General features: G+C 27.6%; 1 protein-coding gene across 1 annotated transcript in view; it reads right to left on the bottom strand.

The window, feature by feature from the left end:
• Positions 1 to 23,472, bottom strand: part of LOC117178023 (rab3 GTPase-activating protein non-catalytic subunit) — a 34,153-nt gene continuing 10,681 nt past the window's right edge. The window contains exons 6-18 of the mRNA XM_033369217.1: positions 22,733 to 23,060; positions 17,513 to 17,953; positions 14,683 to 15,062; positions 14,233 to 14,607; positions 13,960 to 14,160; positions 10,656 to 11,103; positions 10,397 to 10,491; positions 7,099 to 7,347; positions 6,645 to 7,000; positions 4,352 to 4,573; positions 3,949 to 4,239; positions 3,688 to 3,846; positions 1 to 682 (exon numbers count right to left, since the gene is read on the bottom strand). Coding sequence (XP_033225108.1) covers positions 530 to 682; positions 3,688 to 3,846; positions 3,949 to 4,239; positions 4,352 to 4,573; positions 6,645 to 7,000; positions 7,099 to 7,347; positions 10,397 to 10,491; positions 10,656 to 11,103; positions 13,960 to 14,160; positions 14,233 to 14,607; positions 14,683 to 15,062; positions 17,513 to 17,953; positions 22,733 to 23,060 — 3,698 coding nt within the window. The 3' untranslated portion in view covers positions 1 to 529. The remainder of the gene's footprint in view (positions 683 to 3,687; positions 3,847 to 3,948; positions 4,240 to 4,351; positions 4,574 to 6,644; positions 7,001 to 7,098; positions 7,348 to 10,396; positions 10,492 to 10,655; positions 11,104 to 13,959; positions 14,161 to 14,232; positions 14,608 to 14,682; positions 15,063 to 17,512; positions 17,954 to 22,732; positions 23,061 to 23,472) is intronic.

Raw genomic sequence — 23,472 nt, 5'->3', positions numbered from 1 at the left:
TGATATTTGATCTGTGTTTATTGTCATTGAATAACAACAAATTCACACCGAAGAGTCTTTTCTTCCAGAGATTTCACTCACAAACATAATTTCTCTCAATCCACGCAATCATTCCAAAGAAAAAAATATTTATGATGCGGAATAAGATCGAATAGTAACAATAAAACATCAACGAATGTAAATATACTTTATAGTAATAATGATGGAGTTTTAACTACACATATTTGCGCCTTTCCTAGTTTTGTACATAATTCTAAAATATCACGCAACAACTTTACGTTTTCAGAAGAGACTCTGAAATCTAAATGCTTGTAAAAATGCAGCGCTACTGCAAAAGTGAGGCATTTAGTACATTATAAATTTAATTTTAATTCGTCGTATTTTTCAGTAAAAGGTGCTGAATTCAAATTTAAGGATATCGAATTGACGGTGGTTTGTGATATTTGACTTACCGGGAATTAAAAAGGAATTGAGGCTTTTCAAGACCTCGGAAAATTTCGAATCGCTCTATAGTTTTTGGTTTAGCATGTCACGTTTTTCCCTCGAAGACGAACATCGCGTCGAGCATCATCTGGGCGAGATGGAAGTCGCAGTGTTGCTCGGATACGAGCCTTGAAACACATCGGACTAATTCTACTGTGTCTCCATTCGAGCAATTCGATAAAATTGACTTTGGAGCGCTCTGAAAAAAAAACATGTTTTTTAGGTACACACAATTATTAAAATTTCTGATCTTTTAAGGCTTTTCGATTTCATAGGTGAAAAATCGATGAAAGTGATCCAATTTAAAACAGAATCGAATTTCAAGAAGAATTAAAACTATTTTGTAAATCTTTCAAGACGTACACAGCATTTCAATTTAAAGATAAATCCCTTGAATATTGTGCAATTTTTAATTATAGGAATACTAACATGAAAAATTTTGATTAAATACGTTAAAAATTCAAGAATTCCAGAAATAACCATGTCCAAGAAAGAAAAACGAAGCATTGAAAACTAAAACTTTTTCAGAATTATAAATCCAAAAATGCATATTTTATAGTTTGAAAATTGCCGAAATTGAGAGTTTCAAAAGACTTCTAAATTATGAACTTATAAATTGAAAATATACACGTCAAAAAATTATAATTTTCTATAATATCAAATAACGCTTCATTTTCAAAATTCCCTGACTTTTCCCTGACCAATTTTTCATATTCCCTAACTATTAATACCAAAAGGCCAGAACTTTATTATTGTTCCATCTTTAAAGTAGAATGTTTTATAAATAGAATAAAAAAATACAATTTCAGATTAAAATTCAAAATTTCCAAATTAATTAATCTATTAAAACCAAAAGCTAAAAACATTTTACCATAAAAAAATAAATTTAATACCATAACGACGAATTTTCAACAAAATAGTTGAATTTTGAACTTGAACAGATAGAATTGTCAACCAAAAATTGAATAGTTATATTTTAGGTTAAAAAAATTAATGTCCAAGTAAAGAGTTGAATTTTTAACTAAAAATTGTGAAATATTCAATTGGAACAGTTAGATTCTAACTAAAAAAAATTTCAAGTAAAACAATGAATCTTCAGCTAAAATAGTTGAATTTTAGTTAAAAAAAAAAGATGAACTTTGAATCAAGACGATTAATTTCTACCAAAAAGACGAATTTTCAATAAAAAAATAATTTTGTAACCAAAAATTTAATAATTAAATTTTTAGTTAAAAAAATTAATATTCCACCAAAGAGATGAATTTTCACCTAAAATGATAAATATTTAAATGAATACTTGAATTTTTAACTAAAATAATTTTTCAAATAAAAAATGAAAAAATTAATTTTTCAGAATACAGTTGAATTTTCAACGAATAATGTAATCAGCCGATATTTCAACCTTTTGTTAAAAAACCGATTTTTTAACAAAAAAGTTCAATTTTCAACCAAAGACTTGTTTTTTCAATCCAAAAGGACGAATTTTCTGTATAAATAGACGCATGTAAAAAAACAGTTGAATTTTCGATTGAATAATATATCTTTTTAATAAAATACATAAATTTTCAGCAAAGTAAATATATTTTCAACAAAATAGTCATTTTTAACCAAATTCTGGAATTTTCTACCAACAAAGATGAATGTTTAACCAAACAGTCCAATTTTAAAACAAAAAAGAGTAAAATTAAAACCAAATAATTGCATTTTCAAACCAAATAACGAATTATCTGTATGAATAGACGAATTTAAAAAAAACAGTTGAATTTTCGGTTTAAGAAGATTTCTTTTCAATATAATTCTTACATTTTAAGCGAAGTAAATAAATTGTCAACCAAATATTCGAATTTTGAAACAAAAAAGAATAAATTCGAGCTAAGAACAGTTGCATTTTCAACGAAATAGCTGAATTTTTAACTTAAAAGTATCAATTTTCAACCGTAAATAGAAAAGTTAATTTTTCCGTAAAAAATTAAGTTTAAAAAATGTGTTCAACGAAAAAATAATGTTTGTAACTAAAAATATAATCTAGGAAACAAATTTAAAAAAATATATATAAATAAAAGCAAGCAAATTACTAACAAGAATATTATACTCCGCTAAACCGAAATATAAAAATTACCTGATTTTTTCCTGACTCATTTTTAATTTTCCCTGGCCATTTCTATCCAAAAACATGAATCTTAATCTTGAAAACATTTTTAATATCGAATGTTTTATAAACAGAATAAAACAATTTCTAATTAAAATTAAAAATTTATTATCCTTGACACTTATTTTGTGTGACTTTTATTGAAATACCCTGAATTTTTCAATATTTTTTCAAAATCCTGGACTTTTCCTTAATTATCCCTGACCATTAAAATTCGCTGACTTTTCCCTGATTTTCAGGTTTTCCTTGACCTACGGCCACCCTGCTATAAGAATTTCAAACAAAAAGTAAATTCCAAACAAAAAATAAATTCACTGTTATTTTTCAACTGGCATATCATTTAACAAAGTTTAATTTTTTTAATATTTAATTTATAATGGTTTATAAAAAATTGATAATTTGTTATATTTTAAACGAATAGGTTTGAAGTTTTTCTATCAGAGTTTTGATTTGAAAATATTAGATTTTTCAACTTTTTTAGGTCAAAACTGTTCAATTTCATACGCTTTTATTTTTAAATTATGCAAGCATTCAAAGCAGTTTTTCGAATTTGAAAATAAAAGCATCAAAAGAGAGAGAATAAAAAAATGTGCGTGTTTAAATTGCATCTTTCAAAGTTAAATTTCAAATTTCCCGTTTTTGAAAGAACATAAATTTAAGATTGGGAACTGAATGATTAAAAAAATTTTAATATTAAAAATTGTTGCTCAGAAGGCATATGTATATGTAAAACTATTTATACAACCAAAGATTTATTAAATCTAATCTAATCTTCAAAGTAACACATTGTACATCACAAAATGAAAATCAAATTGTATTGCACAATATTTATTCAATTTGATAGAGTCCAGGCCTTAAATTCTGGAAATTCGAATCCCTTAAAATTCTTTTAATTGCATGCTTATAAATTATATAATTTTTCGAATTTTAATTCATTGAATTTTTTTCAAAACTTGGAGCAACCTTTCTAGCTAAACTACTTAAATATCCAGTCAAATTTACAATATTACCTTGAAATAATTTTAAAAAATTGAGTAAAAATGAATTTAAGTTACCCAAACGAGGCTTTGCAGATACGTAGAAAGTGCCGGATTCATTGTCGAGACTTCTTCCAAAAGATCAGGAACTTCTGATAAATAACCCATCAGTCTTCCTCCAGCAATTGGGAGTAATTTTGAAGCCAGCTTTTCTGTATCGTTCACAGCCACCACAACCTGAGTTAATAAAAGTAGATTGAGACAAGAACTTGTTGTCAAATCAAATACAAAATTAAAAAGACTGCTTAATTATTAAAAATAATTCTATATTTTTATTACCTCTTCAGCGAGACGATCAAAGCCATTAGCATAAAGAGCACAAGCCTGATGAATTCTTAACTCATCTTTGTTGATTTTCCAAATTGATGCCAGCATCTGACACTTGCTCATCCAATCTACCGCTTCCTTCGAAACTAAATTATTTGACATTCTATTTTCCTGGTGAATCAATTCCATGGATGATGAAATAACCCGACAGAGAAAATCGAGTCGAAAGCTGTCTCGCTTTTCATCCTGATACCAGACAATCACTGCTTCGTCTGTTATGTTTTGGAAGAAATAACGCTGAGCCTGTTAATACAAAAATTTGTAAATAAAACAAAACAAAATAATTATAAATAAATAAACTTAAAAAGTATTCATTTCAATAAAGAATCAATTAATAGATGTTTGAAAAACCTACTATCGAATCGAACAGATTTTGTATAGGTTTCGCCACTTTGAGATTAAAACGGGCTATCATATGGAGAACAGTTGCCAATTGCAAATGCAGCATAATCAACTCGTACCAAGCTGGAGGTTGCGAATTCGCAAGAGTTGCAAATGGTTGAGGACCTGGAGGACAACCTTCCCACAATTCTTCAGATTGCACTATCGATCGATTTTCTACTTCCAATACTTCAGCCTGCGAAAAATCAATTGTCATATGTAAAAAAAGTCATGTTACCAAATATCTCGTAACTATCGGGAACATCATTGTCGAAAACCTGATTGGTTGTGGAACTGCGTGAATATAACTGTTAGTGAATGTTTTTAGTTTGTTTGTCTGTTAAAAAAGATTTTAATTTTCGCACCATTAGTTTTACGCTAAACGTTTTCAAATCAGTAATTTTATTTCATGATCAAATTTTTTAATAAATATTTCTAAACAGAATTGAACAAAAAAATAAATTATGGACAAATCTAGGAATATTTTAATATGCAAAGTGTATACGTTGTTGGTACGAGCAAAAAAAACGGCCACTAGCTAGTAGTAGAAAATTTTAAATGATTTAGATTTTGTTCACAAAGATTATTTAAGTTTTGAAGATTTCAAAATATATTTTTGAAAAATCTCGAAGATTTCAGGCTTTTTTTTAACTTGTAAGATTTTAAAAAATTGAGAAACATTATTTGTTTCAAATTGTAACAAAATATAGATTTTTGAAGGTTTAAAAAAATAGCAGCTTTTCAAGAATTTTAAAAAGTTTCAAGAGAATAATAAAATTTTCTGAAGATTCATAGGAAAACTTCAAATTTTTAAAGAAAATTTTGCGACTTTTGAAGATCAACAAATTTTATATAAATTTGACTAAGTTTAATTATCAGATGCCAACCCGATCCGACACATCAATAATTTTTGAAAATGAAAAAAAAACCTTTTTAAGAATTTTGAAATGTTTCAAGAGAATAATAAAACTTTCTTGAGACTCATGGAAAATTTTAAAATAATTTTTGATATACAAAATTAATTCTTAGAGAAACGTGAAAAAATTAAAAACATTTTCTAAAATTTCAAAAGGAAATTTTACAATTTTGCAAGATTATAAAATTTTAGAAAAATTCGAGTAAGTTTAATTATCCGATGCCAACCCGATCCGACACCTGAAGTCACTTTGCACATCATTAATTTTTAAGAATTTTGAGAAATACATTTTAAGAGAATATTTAAAAATATTTCAAAACTATTTCCAAATTTTAAAAAATCTAGAAGGTCTTAGGGAAATTTTTTTACTTTTAAAAAATTATAGGAAAAAATCGAATAAATTAGGAAAAAATATTTAGAAGGTATAGAAGTTTTTAAAAGATTAAAAAACAAATTTACTTTTATAAGTGACTCTTTCCGAATTTATAAGCGGGCTCGAAACCCCGAAATAACACGAGAGTTCAATTTAAAAATTTCCTACAATTTTCGGTAACTTTAGCCGTAGTTTATGGCATTTCACCATCAAGGACCGAAAAATACCGGTTTTTTGAAAAAAAAATTTATTCAACTTCCGGCTTTCAAATTGACTCGAAATTCTGGAGCGGGTTGCGAACTCAAAACTCAACCCGACCCGATGTCAACTCGATCCGATCCAAAGTCATTTTGTAAAATACATACTGATTTTTGAAAAATTGGATAAAAAATCAGTTTTTTAATAATGTTCAAAGGTTTCAAAACATTTCAAAAGATTTCGATAATTGTCAGAAAAGAATCTGGAACATTTTAGGACCATTTTTTTTAATTTGCAGAATTTTTCATAAATCTTAGAAAAATTTCCAGACTATTTAAAAGATATTTAGCAATTTTATAAGTTTTAAAGAGATTAAAAATATTTTTAAACTTTAAAAGATCTCCGAAAATTTATGAAATACTGTTTTTCTTCTAAACTTTCAAGAGATCTGAGTATCATTTAAACCATCTCTAAATTTTCATAATACTCTGTAAAATCCTGTGAAATAAAAAAAATTCTTCTGTATTTATATAACTTAAAACAACTTATAATATTTAGTTCCGTCTTCTCACATTTAAGAAATTAATTTCAGCTCGAATATAAGTGCTCAAAAACATTTAATATATAGTTATTCAAAAAATTTTTTTTCTATCAACATTATTTTCCTTCTCAAATAGAAAAACTATACTAGATGATGCTAGTTGATGTGTAAAAGGGAAACGAAGGAGACATAAAACTGAAAATAAGATGATAATTGAGCAGAAATATGGATTGTCTCACATCAAGGAAAATGTCGAAAAAAGTTGCACAGTGCTCGAGGAATGTCGTCAGCTGCATGTCAGAAAGGCCAATATCTTGCACACATAATCGTTCCTTTGGCAATTTTCCAAGCTTATTCATAAGTTTCGCGGCTGCATCCATTCTTTCTTTTATGTGTAGTGTCCACAAAAGTGAACAGACTCCATGCTGCATCTGCTTTCTCGGGATTTGTCGCAAAACTCCTAAAGCTGCCTCTAAAGCTTCAAGTTTCGTTATATCTTTGCACCAGAACATTATGTATTCCCAAGAAAGATTTGCGAGCAAGACACTACTCGTCAAACTGTAGGGAAAGTGTCGTTTGAGCAAGGCAATTTTATCTGGAAAAAATAGTTTAGAACTTGAAAATTAGGATTATTTGCAAACTTAAATAGGAAATAAAATAAAAACAAAAATTATTAAGTTTAAGGAGAATTACCAAGCACGTAAGACAGTGCTGATTGATCATCTTTAGCTTCATTGCCAACTTCCACAGATACGGAAAGCAATCCATCTCGATCCTGTTGAGTTAATTCTGCCGCACAAGCCTCGTCTAGGGATCCAGTTTGATGCATAGAATCGACCGAAAGCTGCATTTGATCAAATTCTATGTCAGTTGTATCTATTAGTCGAGTTGGATTGAGTCCTGCGGAACTGAGCCATTTGGCTACGATTTCAGAAATAGATCCTGAAAATAATCAAATTTAGACTGAAACTTTCAAAAATTAATATAATGGATATGGCCCTTTTCGAAAAAGTTGATTTTTATGTTTGATTAATTATTGAAAATGCAGAATTTCTCATAAAAAATGTATTAAGTGTTTCATAATATTTTAAAACTGCTTATTTTTTAATGATTATGGTTTGCTGTCCTTCCACGAACATTTGGCGATGGAAATTTAGATAATCAATCCGCCTCTTTTTAAACAAAATCGATAAAGAACTTGAGTGTTTTCGAAACGGATAAGATCAATTATTTTTATTTTTATCTGCAAGTTTTCACCGGATTTCAGAAAACAATAATAAATAAAAAAATTCAGTGAAAACAAATTACGCAACATTTAGCAGGTTGTCTACTAAAAAAAACGTCTACTAAAAAAAAAAAAATTTTAAAAAACGTTTTTTTCAGTTTCTAGGAACGAAAATAACACGTTTAATTAAAAAATCTTACCAATTATATCATAAGATATATGCGTTTTTATTGCGTTTTTAGGTACAATTATATGAGTACTATATTAAATTCAATTTGCACCACTTTAAATTCTTAACTTTTCATGTAAAATATTGCACTTTTGAGAGGAAAGATGAATTTTTAACCAAATAATTGAATTTTCAACCAAAAAGATTAATCTTTTACGAAAAAGCACGATTTTTCAACAAATATATGAATTCTCAACCAAATCGTTGAATCTTTAAATTAAAAAAATCAATTTTCAACAAAATAATTATAATTTAAACTAAAAATAATCAATTTACAACAAAATATAGAAGTTTTAATTTATATTTAAAAAATAGCATTTTCACTTTAAACTAAAATGATGAATCTTTAACTAGAATAGTGGATATTTCAAGCAAGAACATTATTTTCTACCACATAAGGCGAACTTTCAACCAAACACATACATTCAACTAAAAAGGATAAATTGTCGACCAAGAATTAAATAATTTAATTTTACATTAGAAAATTAATGTTCAACCAAAGAGATGAATTTTCGGTTAAATTATAGAATAGCGGGTACCACCCTTTATTTCCTGGAATTTTTTTTCCAAAATCAAACTATTGGAACATGAAATTGAAGTAAATTAAAAGCGTTTTGTTGAAAGAAAGCCTTAAAATAATTGTTAATTGCATTATTATAATGTGTCAAATGTAGGTCTACCAAAAATTTGAATTTGCCGTATTTAACTTACCGTTTAAGTCCTTTTACAATTCCCGGCAAGGTAAAAAGTTATAAATGAGTGTAATTTGAACTTTTATTCACATATCTTGACATATTTTGCTGTTTTTTTTGTTCATATAAACCATTTTACTTACAAAAAAAAGAAAGAGTTGCTAAATTGCATAATTTTCTTTTCTTCTCGACCCCTTTTCCAACTTTTAAAAAATTACAAATGAAATTTTTATAATTGGTTATACTGATGAAAATAATTCACAAAATATGTTCCATTTTATTTAAAAAGATTAACATTTTTCGTATATATACTCTTCTTTCCAGGAAGAATGTCTAACAACACTTTAATGGTAAGTTGAATATGACAACTTAAAATTTTTGGTAGACCCACATCTGACACGTTATAATAATGCAATTAACAATACTTTGATTTTGGAAGAAAAAAAAATTTTCCATGAAATAAAGGGTGGTACCAGCTATTCTATAATCTAACCGAATTTTCAACTGGAACAGTTGAATTAATGCTTAACCAAGGAAATGAATTTTTAACTAAAATGATGGAATATTCAACTGGAATAGTTACATTTTCAGTTGAAAAAATTAATAGTCAACCAATAAAAAAACGAATTTTCAACACAACAGATAATTTTTAAGCCATAGAGATGGATGTGCAATTAAAATTATGAATCTTAAACTAAAAAAATTAACTTTTAACAAATGAGTTTAAATTTAAACCAAGCATTTAAATTTCTATTCCAAAAAGAGAAATGCTGAACGAAAAATGTAGAAGTTGATATTTCAACGAAAAAGGATTTTATTTTTTAATTAAGAACAGTTCAATTAAAACAAAAAAATATGATTTTCAAACATGAATTGAATTTTTAAGAAAAAAAATAAATTTTTAAGAAAGAAGATTATTTTTTTACCAAAAAGAACGAATTTTCATCAACAAAAATTTGTCTATTTTTTGAGTAGATATTGCAAGAATACTGTAAATTTCAATGTTTTATTAAATGTTCAATAACTTCCGAAATAATTAACATTTTTTAATGTTCATGTGCTCATTTTCAATCTATTTTTCACCGCATCACAATAGGTGATGAGTAAAAATCTTTAAAAAAAATGTATCTCATTGCAAAATCTTGAAGTATGAACACAAAATTTGAAATATTTGAAAACGTCTTATCTGTACGAAAATGAGAAAAAAATTAAATAAATATATATTTTAAGGAACTTTCATAGAAACTTTATAATTATATGTTTCATAGATTATACAAAAATATTTTTGCTACCAGAAAGAATGTTGTAATTTTTCGAACAATTTTGTTAAAACTTCAAGTTCTTGCAATATAATAAGCAATGTTTTAATATTTATATTCATAATCTGTTGTGATAAGGTGAAAATGGCTTCAAAATGAACCCAAAAACATTTAAAAATGTTCATTATTTCGGAAGTTATTGCACATTTAAGAAAGCATTGATATTTACACTATTTTTGCAATATCTGCTTCAAAAATAAATTGTCAAGAGAACCTAATCAGTCATAAAAAAAGAGGTGTACGAAGGCTTTTGCTGCTCCTGTAAATACAGTAATATAAAGCTACGTTTACAGATGAAAAATTATTATTATTCTATTTGATATTGCAATTAAACTAAAAATTAGGCTCACTCTCAGAAAATTTTCCTGACATTTCCAGATTTTCCATTTTAGTTAGACATCTTATTAAGCATATCTTTTTAGGCAAATTTTGGCATTTCATGTTAATTAAATACTAAAATCGACTTTTTACAACCATGTGAGATTCTCTGTTGCTAAGTTATAATTTAGATTAAACATGAAAATACCTTTTCCACTAGACAATACGTATCCCAAAGAAATATTATTCGCTCCGTAAGGTAACGTATAGAACGGGGTCGTGTGATCTGAAGGTGGCTGCTGGCTATAAAATTGAAAACTTGCTTTTTAATAGTTAATAAAGAAAATATTTATATTTATATTTAATATCGTATACTCCATCTCTTAACTAACCTCATGAAATTATTTAAGACATCAAATCTTAAATTTTCGGCGAAAAATAAACATTTTTATCAAAGAATAACTCACCTGACAATAGCACTCAAAATCGTGATGTCCTCTAGATTTGCAATAAGCAAAGAAAATTGGCAAGTGTCTTTGCTAACGTTTTCCCATTCACTGGAAGAACTGTGAGTTTCATCCTCAGTTGAGGAAAGAACTTCCTTTTCTTGACTTTCTTCCACTTTTTTCCCCTCGTTTCCATTTTTACTGCCTTCGCCTTTCTCTTCTTTTTCTACAGTCTTTCCGTTCTCGCTTTCATTGATATTTTTTACCTTTGCGCCTTCGTTTCCATTGTTGTCGGTAGTTCCTTCGATATTTGAAAGGCCCGAGTAATTTTCTAAACGCATCCCTACTGCTCTGCAGGCCAGAGCGGCGGTCAATGCGTGGAATGGATTCGAAGAATCGGTCAAAATATTACGCACCTCTTTCCACCATGAGGAGATCTCGTTATAATCGACGCAAATCTCGTCCACATCTTTAAAAAAATCAAAGGGATATTTGTAAGTATTGAAATATGTATTGTTATCGAATATTATAACTGATTTAACAATTGAAGGGGCATACTGCATACGGGAGTAAGTGCCAAAACGCGAGTTTTATAGGAGAACAAAAAAACTGTCCAACTTCCACGCAAATAATTTTAAACAAAAACACGCAAAAGCGTTTCGAGGTACTTTTACGCTCTATCGAACCATGAAACGAATATCCTGAATGAAATATCCTTTTCCGAGAAATCCTTTTTCAAAGGTACAGTGTGTCCCCATAAACTCCGATTTTTGACATGAAAATTTGCGTAACTGTTTTATTTTTCAATTAAAAGAAAACAATAACAAGAAAGTACTTTTGAGCTGTTGGTTGGCTCTATTGAGTCACAAAAAGAGCATTTAAAAAAGATAACCATGTGCGAGAAAGTCATGGTCAAGGAGAAAAAGAGCTCTAAAAAGCTTAAATTTTGACACACAAAATGTTGAGCAACTGTTTAATTTTTGAATTTAAAAGAAAAACAAAAAAGTGCTTTTGAGCTATTGTTTAGCTCTATACGCCTGTTTGGTAGCCATGAAAGCGCCACCAATTTGGAACTATTGTGAAGAAATTTGAATTCAATTTTATCAAGAAATCTTATAGTAAATAACTACATTTAGACCTCAGTATAATATTTCTTATTAAAATGAATTGATATATACTGCTCTTTTTCATTAAAATTGTTCTAAGAATTAGCAATTTTAAAAGAATAAATTTACAATTTGAAATTATTTGTTAGTAAAATGATTTCCAATATACATAAACTTATATACAGAGCTCGGATCGACTAGAAGCGTTAACGAAAGTGGCATTAGTTGCATAAAATTGCAAAGAAAGTCGCCTGGAATTTCATGGAATTTCATTCAGTTTGAAGAATTATAAATATAGGCTTAAAATAATTCTTTTTGAACTGTTAAACTTGTCAACTTGGATTATTTTCTAACGGCAGAAGTTTATAATTCATATTAATTTGAAATCTTAGACCAGTTATTTTGAAATTTTATACTTAAAATTACTGAACAATTCAGGCCTTCAGTGTGAAACTGTATACTTTGAATACCAAATTATTAATTTTTTTAGAATTGACTCCACAGCCGAAAAAATCTCTTGAAACAGGGATTTTAGGGTGATTTTTCACGAGAATAGGAGAATACATGCTTTAATTGAAATTAATATAGATGCAATATTAAATTGAATATGAAATGCATTAAGTTCCTAGAATTACAAGATGAATTATATTGCATTTTCAACAAACTACATAGTTGAATTTTTATCCAAAAGAGACGAATTTACCACTCAAAAATAAATTTTTACCGAAAAAGCTAAGTTTTCAAGTTAAAAAGTCGAATGGTTTAGGAGCCAATTGTCTTTTAAGCCGGAAAAGATTAATTTGCAATCAAATATTTGAATTTAAAACAAAAATAAACTTTTAAACAAATAGCTTCATTTGAAAACACAGAGTTGATCTTTCAATCAAAAGAGAGAAATTTTCAAAATAATAGTTACATTTTTAACCAAATAGTTGAATTTTTTAGCAAAAAAACGAATATTTTAGATGAGAGTTGAATTTTCTACAACAAAAACAATATAGGTAATCCATTGATTATTAATTATCTAGAAGATTTTAAATGTGTGTTTCATCGAAAAATGCTATGAAGATCATTTGAAAATCTTGTCGAAATCTACTAAAAATACGATTAAAATTTACGGATTTCTTCTTAAAAAATTGCATAATTTTTAAAATGATTTAATTTTTTAATTTGGTTCTAATCGAAACATTTTAAAAATTTGGTTACAAATTTAAAAAAAAAAAACATTTTTTTGTGGATAACAATATCTGGTTAACGAACTAGTCCTTTATTTTGGGGACCTCAAAAAGTGTATAAAAGGCTGAAACGTAAAGATCCGTTCAAAAAAGATTAAATCTCAACGAAAAACAGTTGTATTTTTAACCAAAAGTTTGAATTTTCAAGCTAAAAAGAGAAATTTTTTATAATACAGTTGAATTAGCAGTCTGAAAAGTTGAATAATTAACAAATAGACAGCTTACAACCATGTAAATGATTTTTTAACCAAATAGTTGAATTATCTAAGCAAAATAAATTTATTTTTAAGCAAACAGCTGAATTTCAAACCAAATAGTTGAATTTTCATGACAAATAACGAATTTTTCAGAAGACAGTCAAATTTTCAACAAAAAAGTTTATTCAAGAAAGATGAATTTTGAACCAAAAAATATTATGATTCTACCAAAGCGGAATTTTCAATCCAAAAAGGCTGAAACCCTTGAATTTACAAAGTCTTTCAACCAAAAATAATTATACTTTCTTGATGAGTTCTATTAATTTAGTTCGAATTTAGATAATAATAAAAAAAACAAGAAAAAGGGGTTTCTTGAGAACAGGGGAAAAGAGAGAAAATCTTTTTAAAAAGGGAACAAAAGGTTAATAGGGGAAAGAATGTAAATACCATAATTGGATTTGAAATTAATTAAATTCAAATATTTTCGACTTGAAAATATTCAAGTTTTAAGGACTAACATTTGAAAAAAGTGAAACTTTGCATACGCATTTAAGAAATTAGAAAGTATTCAATTTTTAATGTTCTCAATTAAAGCGGTAAATTTTTTTTCGTTTTGCATTTTAATTTCAAAAGTTTCATTGGGAATAAAACTGAAACAAAGTGCGGAGAACTTCCGAAACAAAACCGGAAGAAAGTCGATTAGACGATTTTTTCTTTAAATACGATAGTTGAAAAAGTCACACAATCCGTCCCCTGCATATTGAATTAAATATAAATAAAAACATACCGGCTATTGAACAAATGGCACGTATAAGTTTCGTGAAGCGAATTAACTCCACTTCCAAAGGAGCGCCTCTTTTTTTATGAAGCCAATATAGAAGAGCAAATTGCATCATTGCTAGAGGATTTATGTCGCTTTTGCCAGCAGCTTCTCTCCACTTTTCTATAGAATCATCCGAATATAACCATCCTTGAAACATTAATTCAGCTGCGAAAGAAAATTATTATTATTCTCAGTGTGTTCTTAAATCTCATAATTTATTATTCCCTCAATACTTACAAACTTGAGACCTCTTTTCCAACGACAAATCTTTTTTTAACCCCACAGATGTCGACATTCCGAAATTAAAACATGACAAAAAATCGTAGAATCGTCTTCCGTCATCTTTGAAAGTTACTCTCGTTTTCGATTTAGCAACCGGAGTTTGAATTTCCTTCACTGTATCTGATAATTTCAAAATTCGATTGATTTCCCTCTCGGACGCAAGTAAAATCGACGACAAAGTTTTCGCGCTAGGGACACTATTTCCCGCTATGGTGTTATACTCTGGCGGTAAATCGAATTGGACTCGAAGATACTGATAAAATTCAACAACTTTTTTAAGCTGGGAAATTGTTTGATGAAGAGTTTTTGTCGTGGGTTGTAAATCTTCGTCTGAAAAATTATCATAATATACTTTTAGAATATTTCAATTCTTCTACTGTTTCAATTTCAGCTGTTAATACGTACTGTTTTTATCGAGATCTGGATTAAAGCATCCAATCGCAGCAAGAAGTGAATCCGGTGTCGTGTGCTTATTAGAAATCAGCATATCAACAACCTGCAATCTAACTTCATCAGTCTTTAAATCAAGACAAATAGATTTGATCTTATCAATCAGACTCTCTTCATCGAACTCTTCCTCTCTCATGAAGCTTTTCAATTTTTTAAAGAGGTGCAAATCCCGAGCTCTGTCCCCATTTTGATTGCTGAGTGCAAAATGAAATGGTACGATTATCTCTTTCATTCCCCCCAATGGATCCATAAACACACACGGATAATGTGCACGATTGGGGGAAGAAAGCACCACGTCGTTCAGTCCTGATAGACCATAGTTTGTATAGAGTAATCTACATAATACGAGGATGTTTAGAATTTATTCAGTATTCTTAATAATATTTTTACTAATAAATGTATCCAGTTTTGACGAATATAATGAAAGGGAACTAGTTAGAGGTATCTTTACAAAATATATTCACCAAAAAAGAGTATTTTGAACTCTTGTCAAGTTATCAATATTTTTAACTATTATTACATTTATAATAAATTATTTTTATTTAAAAAATACGCGACGTTCATTCCTCAGCTTTTTAGTGCAAACTAGATTGAAAAAATTTCAAAGATTTCAGAAAGATTTGATAGATTTTACAAAGATTTAAAAGATTCCTAAAGATTTTAAACATTTCAAAATATTTCAACGAATTCACAAAGTTTCAACACAAAGACTTCAACATATATCAAAAGATTTCAATGAAATACCTCCCAAAGATTGTAAAGTTTTCACAGGGATTTCAAGGCTTTCACCGGTTTAAAAATATTTTAAAAGATTTGAAACCATTTCACAAATATTTTAAAGATTTCAAAGATTTTACTAAGATTTCCAAATTATTCAAAGATTTAACAAAGTTTTCAAAAGATTTTATAGTTTTCAAAAAATTTCAAAGATTTCAAAGAGAATTAAAAGATTCTAAAGATTTCAAAATATTTCAGTATATTTCAAAATACTTTGCAAACATTTTAAAGACTCCACAAAGATTTTGAACCATTTTACAGACTTCTAAGATTTTAGAAATATTTTAAAGATTTAACAAAGATTTCAAATTATTTGATTATATTTTAGATGATTTAACTAAGATTTTAAAGATACCACAAAGATTTTACAGATTTTAACCATTTTATAGATTTCCACAATTTTAAAACATTTTCGGAAGAGTTCAAAGGTTTTAGAAATATTTCAAAGGGTTTTAATAACATTTTAAAGATTCCACAAAGAATTAAAAAATTCAAATATTTTACAAAGAGTCAACAAAGAATTCAATGGTTTCACCGATTCCAGAAGATTTCAAATATTTAAAAATATTTCAGTATATTTCCAAATAGTTCACAAATATTTTTAAGATCCCACAAAGATTTCAAAAGGTTTCACTACGATTTCAACAATTTCATGGATTTCAAAAACTTGCAAAGGTTTTAAAATATTTCAGAACATTTCAAAATTTATCAAAAAAATTCTAAAGATTTCGAAATATCTCACAAAGATTTTAAAAGTTTTCCTTAGGATTTCAACCATTTTACAGACTTCCAAGGTTTTATAAATGTTTTAAAGATTTAAAAAAGATTTTAAATTATTTGATTATATTTTAGATGATTTCGCTAAGATTTTAAATATACCACAACGATTTTAAAAAATGTCAAAGATTTAAAAATATTTTATTATATTTTGAATCATTTAAAAAATAGTATAAGTATTCCACAAATATTTTTAAGATTTTAACCATTTCATAGATTTCCACGCTTTTAAACGATTTTCGTAAGAGTTTAAAGGTTTTAGAACTATTTCAAAGATTGAACAAAGATTTGAAATTATTTTAGTATATTTCAAAGGATTTCAATAAGATTTTAAAGATTCCACAAAGATTAAAAAAAAATTTAATATTTTACAATGTCTCAATGAAGATTTCAATGATTTTACCGATTTCAGAAGATTTCAAAGATTTTAAAATATCTCAGTATATTTCAAAATACTTTACATATACTTTAAGGATCCCACAAAGATTTCAAAAGGTTTCACTACGATTTCAACAATTTCATGGATTTCAAAAACTTGCAAAGGTTTTAAAATATTTCAGAACGTTTCAAAATTTATTACAAATATTCAAAAGATTTCAAAATAACTCACAAAGATTTTTAAAGTTTTTTTAAAAATGATTTTAACCATTTTACAGACTTCCAAGATTTTAGAAATATTTGAAAGATTTCACTCAGATTTTAAAAATACCACAAAGATTTAAAAAAATGTCACAAATTTCTTAAATATTCAACAAAGATATCAAAATCTTTTAAAAGTTTAACAAAGATATACATTATTTTACAGATTTCAAACACTTTCAAAAGTTTCCAACAGATTTCAAAACATTTCGATGCTATCACGAAGACCTGTACACCACATTTCAAGACTGATCAACCCCTCGAAAAAATGATGAATTCCCTAATGTATTTATCAGATTTGTGACCTGCTCAATAAGATTCCATCCATCAAGCAATACATGTAAATACGTTTCCCAAAAATATAATTTCAATCTAAAATTTGTTAACTGTGAGAAATAGTCATAAGAAACTTCTACAGTTAAAAATGTATAATAAGAAGCGATATATAAATGTTCTTGTCGTCAGCTCATACATTTTCCAAATACATAATTTATTTGTTTAAAGAAATTTTTTATTGGCATTAGGGTCTTATGAAAATACTTAATTATAAAATATGCATTTTTAAATTATTATAAATAATTTGCTCACTCACCTTCCGTTTTTACTCGCGGAGAATGAAGTAATTTTCGAGCCATGTTGAATGCTCCAGATATCTATTACCCCTTTTTTCGGGGCGTAAATAACTAAAAAGAGTGCCTTCCGCAAGGGGGCATGTGGAAGAATTCCAATGTTAGCTTTTCTTTCTTTACGACCGATGCGCTGTTTTTCCTCTTGTACTTCAATCCATCCACACTGTGCGTCTCGGTATCCTTTCCACATTCGTACAGCGATTCCTTGTCTATTATCTATCAATATGACTCTTCCAAAAGCATCAGTTACCACCGATAGGGTTTTCTTGGGACTAACAAGCACCGTGTTTCCTTCTCGAAAGATATCACTCAAAGCAAACCTGCACATCATCGCCTCGGCAGGCTCATTCACGGAGCCTTTGGGCTTTTCTTGTGCTGATCCTTTCGAATTTCCACGGAACCATCTGCTCAAAAATGTAATGAACGATTTAATACAAATTTAAAATTTTCCGAGTGGTCCGCATCTGGAATTTACTGCACAAAGCTAAAGCTCGTATTTCTTAACCGATTTTAATATTTTTTTTAGGAGTTGCCAGCATTTTTAAGAGTGTTTATTTATTTTTATCTTGAGAAAAAGTCTTGAAATGAACGTAATCTTTGCGAGCATTATTGCAATTGCACACGTAGAACGGAAGCAATCCTAATAATATTCAACTTCACTAGAAAACATACATGCGTAGTACGCGGCCGATTATTTTTTTTTGTTTCACTGTTTTTCTTCTGTTAACAGAATGAAATTTAGACGAAAACACTAAAATATAGTGTAACAAAAATGTTGTAGGGTGGTATACCTTAAAAATTCAATTCAGAATTTTCTTCTTTTTTTTATTGTTGAAAATTCAACTTTTTTGCGGCGATAAACACTACAATAAACTAAAATTGCTAAAATATTCTAAATCTTGTTCAAATTATGATGATTTTAATTTAAAATACTACTTTTCGATTAGAAACGCCAATTTAACAATACTTTTTTAAAATTATTCTTCTTTTTTGAAATCTAATAACTTTTTAATAAAACTAAATTTCTAAGATAAAATACTAAGACACTCCGATATTTTTCAAGCCTGTAAATTTTACTATGTGAAAATAAAATCATTGCTGTTAAAAATTAATTAATTATTATTTAAAATGTATATTTTTTAAATACCAATAATTAACGACGAAAAACACTAATATAACGTAAGAATCAAATGTTCCGAATTGTAAATGTACTTTGAAATTAAAGATTTTTGTGTAAAATAACTGATTTCATTTGAAAAACTTGAACACGGCCTTAAATTGTTCCAAAATTATAAATCTTCTATGAAATCTATAATTACAAATCGCTAGCTATAATTATTATAGAACAAAATTTAATATTTTTTTGAAATCTAATAATTGTTTACTAAAAATAACGATTTTTGGTGCACAACGCCAACATAGTCTAAAATTATAGAAAAATTGTGAATCTTCTTTGAAAACTAATGTTCAAAAAAATTAAAAATTCCTATTTTCGACTAAAAACAGTAACATATAAACCAAAATTGTTCCAAGATTCTAAATTTTGTTTAAAATAGAATGATCTTTGTCAAAAAGTACTAATTTTGACGAAAACGACAACGTTACTTGAATATGTTTTTCAATCATGAATATTCTTTGAAATGTAATGATTTTTTATTAAAAATGTATATTTTCGACGGAAAACACCAAAAGAATCCGAAACTGTTCAAGAGTATAAATTCTATTAAACAAGAGAGTATTAAAAATTCGCATAAGGTTTCTTATGAATTTTCTTATTAAAAGAGATTACTTGTAGATTTAATTTGCAAAATTTCAAATTTATGATATAAAACAACTTCAAGTAATAAAAAGCAAATCAGGTTTTCAACAACAATGATTCCGATACTTTCGAGAGATTTCGTTCACCACTTTTTTTAGATAGATTATTATAAAGATTTGTTTAAAAAAAAAATGATTAACTCTGTTTTTTCTCATAGAACCCTTGTTTTGACTCTAAATGATTTTTTTTATCAGAAATTATTCACAATATTGTCCTTTAAGACTTTATTTTTAATTTCAAGCTATATCAAGAAAAAAACAATAATATTTATTTTTAATAACGATTTCTGTAAAAAAAAAGTTTCAAATTAACGTTTTCTCATGAGTTTCTAGTTTTCACGGCCATTATTCTTTTTTCAATTATTATTCGGGTTAGTTTAATTTTCAAAATTCTCAAGCGGAGTGTAGTAACAATCAATAATTATAATTGTTACAAATAAATAAAAAATTACCACCTTCATAATTTTGAATTTAAATTTCTTTAAATGCTTAACTGAAAAAATCTCTTTCCAAAAGAATTTCCTTCTTTAATAAATGTTAGAACAATCATAATTATAATTAATTAAAAGCAGGATATTACGCATAAAATCATATTTACTACGAGTTTCTTGGAAATTCGAAGAAAAAAACAACATGAATCCAATGACTAAATTTGGAAAAACACATTCTTAAATGTCGCCATTTAAACTTAAATAAAACCAAAATAAAAAAGAAAGAAAAAAGGCAACCATGTTTTTTAACACAATAGAAAAACAAGAACTGTTGAAAAATATCTTCATTCAAATTGTTTAAAAAATTCAGAAAAAAGAAAAGGAACCCAACATTATTTCTGTTTTACAACAGTAATTTTGGCAGTAATTTTGGCCAATAGTGAGTTTGTATCAGCATGTTTTCCCCACATATACATTAAACATTCATAAAGCTGAAATGATTTATTTTGTAACTTTATTTGTTTATATATTGCAGCATTGCAAAAAAATCACAAACGACAGTTCCTTAGAAAAGTCAGTGCTGAGCATTTCTAAAGAAAAAATCAAAATCTGTTAAGAAATATGACTTGTAGCAAATTACAAATTTTCTAAAAATCACTACTTCGTGTCCCGGATATATTTTTGAAACAAAGTTTTAAAAAATCGTGTTTCCATATATTGTCTCACTGCATTTTAGAAAACAAGTCAAACAACAAAATTAAACTAGACAAAAATCTGAAAATGTTTGACAAAAATGGAACCGAATTTTTTTCAAGTGACTGGAAAATGAAATTCTGAAGTTGGCAAATTTTTTCTTTGGACTCTGTTAATAGATATGAAAGAAAGTTCTCAATACCAATAAAAATTTTCTAGTAATTATAAAAAAAGAATAATATAGCCCCTAATTATTATTTCGTTTTAATTAAATATAACATAATAAAATTTTGTAAAACTAATACCATCAATAACATATACTAATTTATTTAGAGTATAATATATAATATTATTTATAAAAATTTACGCAAATTTTCACACGAGTAATTTGCGTTGACAAATAGGGAATGAATGGCAAACTTTGGGAAAATTTCGTTACTTTAAAGGATCATAAATGGACACATATTCAAGATGCTAGGTTCGATTAAGTTCAACCCAAAAGTACTTAAACATCTATTTTATCTTTTTTAAATATTTCAGGCATGCCCTCGGTTATTTTAAGCCAGGAAAGAAAATAATCGTCCTACGCGTTTCTGAAAAAAAAGATTTGTTCATTTTTAGCTATTAAAAATCTCATTATTCTCGAAAATGATGCAACATTTGAGTAGCAGTTCACAGTTCAAAATTGTTTCCCTTCCTAAAATCTATAAAATCCTATCCTTTTCAGATGTTTATCTTGCATAATTAAAAAAATGTTTCCAAAAAGGTAGACGAAATCAATAAAAAATAACTAAAATAACATTTAGTTTAAAGAACTTTAACATATTATGTTTAAAAACTTTAACATTATTATGTTTAAAAATGTTTTCAGTTCACTGACCACGTGAAGAGCATGTTCCGTGATCTTATTAAAGTTTCTGTGCTTCAAAGTAATGAAAAATTGGTTTTTGTCTTCAAAATTAAAGAAATATAATTTTTAATTATACAGAATCTCATTTTCCTCGTAATCGAAGTAAAATATGAATAGAAATTCATAGTCAAAAATAGTTCTCCTTCCTGAAATCTATGAAAATGTACCCTTACCAGATGTTTATCTTGTGTATGTTAACAAAAAATTTGAAAACAGGTAGAAAAAGTCAATAAAAAACTACATTTTACATGAGATTATTTTCCTATTCTATTTTTATGAGAGTTTTCTCTCTAAAATTGAAGAAATATAATTTTTAACGATTCAAAATCTCTTTTTTCTCGAAAACCAATCCAAAATATAAATAACAATTCATAGTTCAAAATTGTTTCCCTTCCGAAAATCTATGAAAATGTACCGTTACCAGACGTTTATCTTGTGTATTTTAACTAAAATTTTCAAACGAAATATTACAAATCTATCAAAACCAAATTTATTTAATATTTCTAATGAAATTTTTGTTAAAATGCACAAGATATACATCTGGTAAGGGTACATTTTTATATATTTCAGGAATGAGAACAATTTTTAACTATGAATTTCTATTCATATTTTGATTACTTTTCAATCAAAATGAGATTTTGAATCGGTAAAAATTATATTTCTTCAATTTTAGGGATAAAAACCATTTTTTTTTACTTTGCAGCACAAGACTCTTAATAATCTCATCGAACATGTTTTTATAAGTCAATGAACTAAAATCAGACGTTTTTATAAATAATATGTTAAAGTTCTTTAAACTAAATGCTATTTTGGTTGACTTTTATTGATTTTGTCCATCTTTTTGGAAAAAATGGTTTAATTGTACAAGACAAACATCTGGTAAGGGTATCATTTTATAGCTTTTAGAAAGTAAAACAATTTTGACGTATGAACTGCTATTCATATTTTGCGCCGTTTTCAAGAAAAATGAACTTTTTAATAGCTAAAAAGAAAAAAATCTTTTTTCTCAAAAACGCGTAATACGACTTTTTTCTTTCTTGGCGTAAAATAGCCGGAGGGCATTCCCAAAAAACGTACAAAATAGAAACTGGATGTGCAAGTACTTTTGGGTTTAAGTTAAACGAGGCTAGCTGTGAGAAGGTTCTATTTTGTTTAAGTTTCTCAGAATTGGTCTATTTTAATTTTTTGTTTAACATTTTGCTCCAAAATGTAATAGGAATGGTCAATCTCCGCAAACGCGTTTTTTGAAACTTTTTTTGTTAATTCCGGACTGTAATAGGCGGAAAATTAGATAGAAAGTATTGCCGATTAGGGATTGTATTTATACTTACGGAACAGCGGAACCAATAGCACTAGCCACTTTGCTAGCCATTGCAATTGCAACGTCAGATAAAACGGGCACTGCTCCACCTTCCAAAGCATAATGAAACCCAATGAAAGGCCTTTTTCCCGTTGCCATAACTAGATTATGTTGCGGCGCACTTGAACGATAGGAAGTATGGAAACCACCACAGAGAGAAGCAGTCATCAGATGATCGAAAGTATTCACTGTCGTCATTCCAATTACTGCAGAATCGTTAGTTACATCCTGATTTTTGAAACCTAACTTTTTGCAGGCGAGACTCGCCACCGGTGGTTTATCATTACAGTTGGCTTTTACTAAACATTATAATTAATTTGAAAATTATAGTAATTACTGTATTTTGCTTAGGGGCCGTTCAAAAACTACGTCAAACTATTTTGACGACTTTTATTACTCCACCTGTTCTTTATCACAGATCGTCACAAAAATATAGAAAGCCCAGGATAACGTCAAAAATACAAACGCTCTCAAAATAAGGAGAATTGGGAGATTTTTCAAAAAAATGGGGGACTAATAGGACAATAAATTCTTCATAACAAAAAAACAATTATTGTATTGATAGCAAATTTAATTCAACATGAAACACTTAAGATTTAACGTCGAAGTATATACAGAGTGGGCCATTTTAATCTATTTACCAAAAAATCTCAGAATAGTGATATTGTACAAAAAAATTGTTCAGACAAAAGTTGTTCAGGATGAAGGGGG

Source organism: Belonocnema kinseyi, chromosome 8, assembly GCF_010883055.1.
Source record: "Belonocnema kinseyi isolate 2016_QV_RU_SX_M_011 chromosome 8, B_treatae_v1, whole genome shotgun sequence".
NCBI classification, from domain to species: Eukaryota; Metazoa; Arthropoda; class Insecta; order Hymenoptera; family Cynipidae; genus Belonocnema; species Belonocnema kinseyi.
This window is presented reverse-complemented; position numbering and strand designations above follow the sequence as displayed.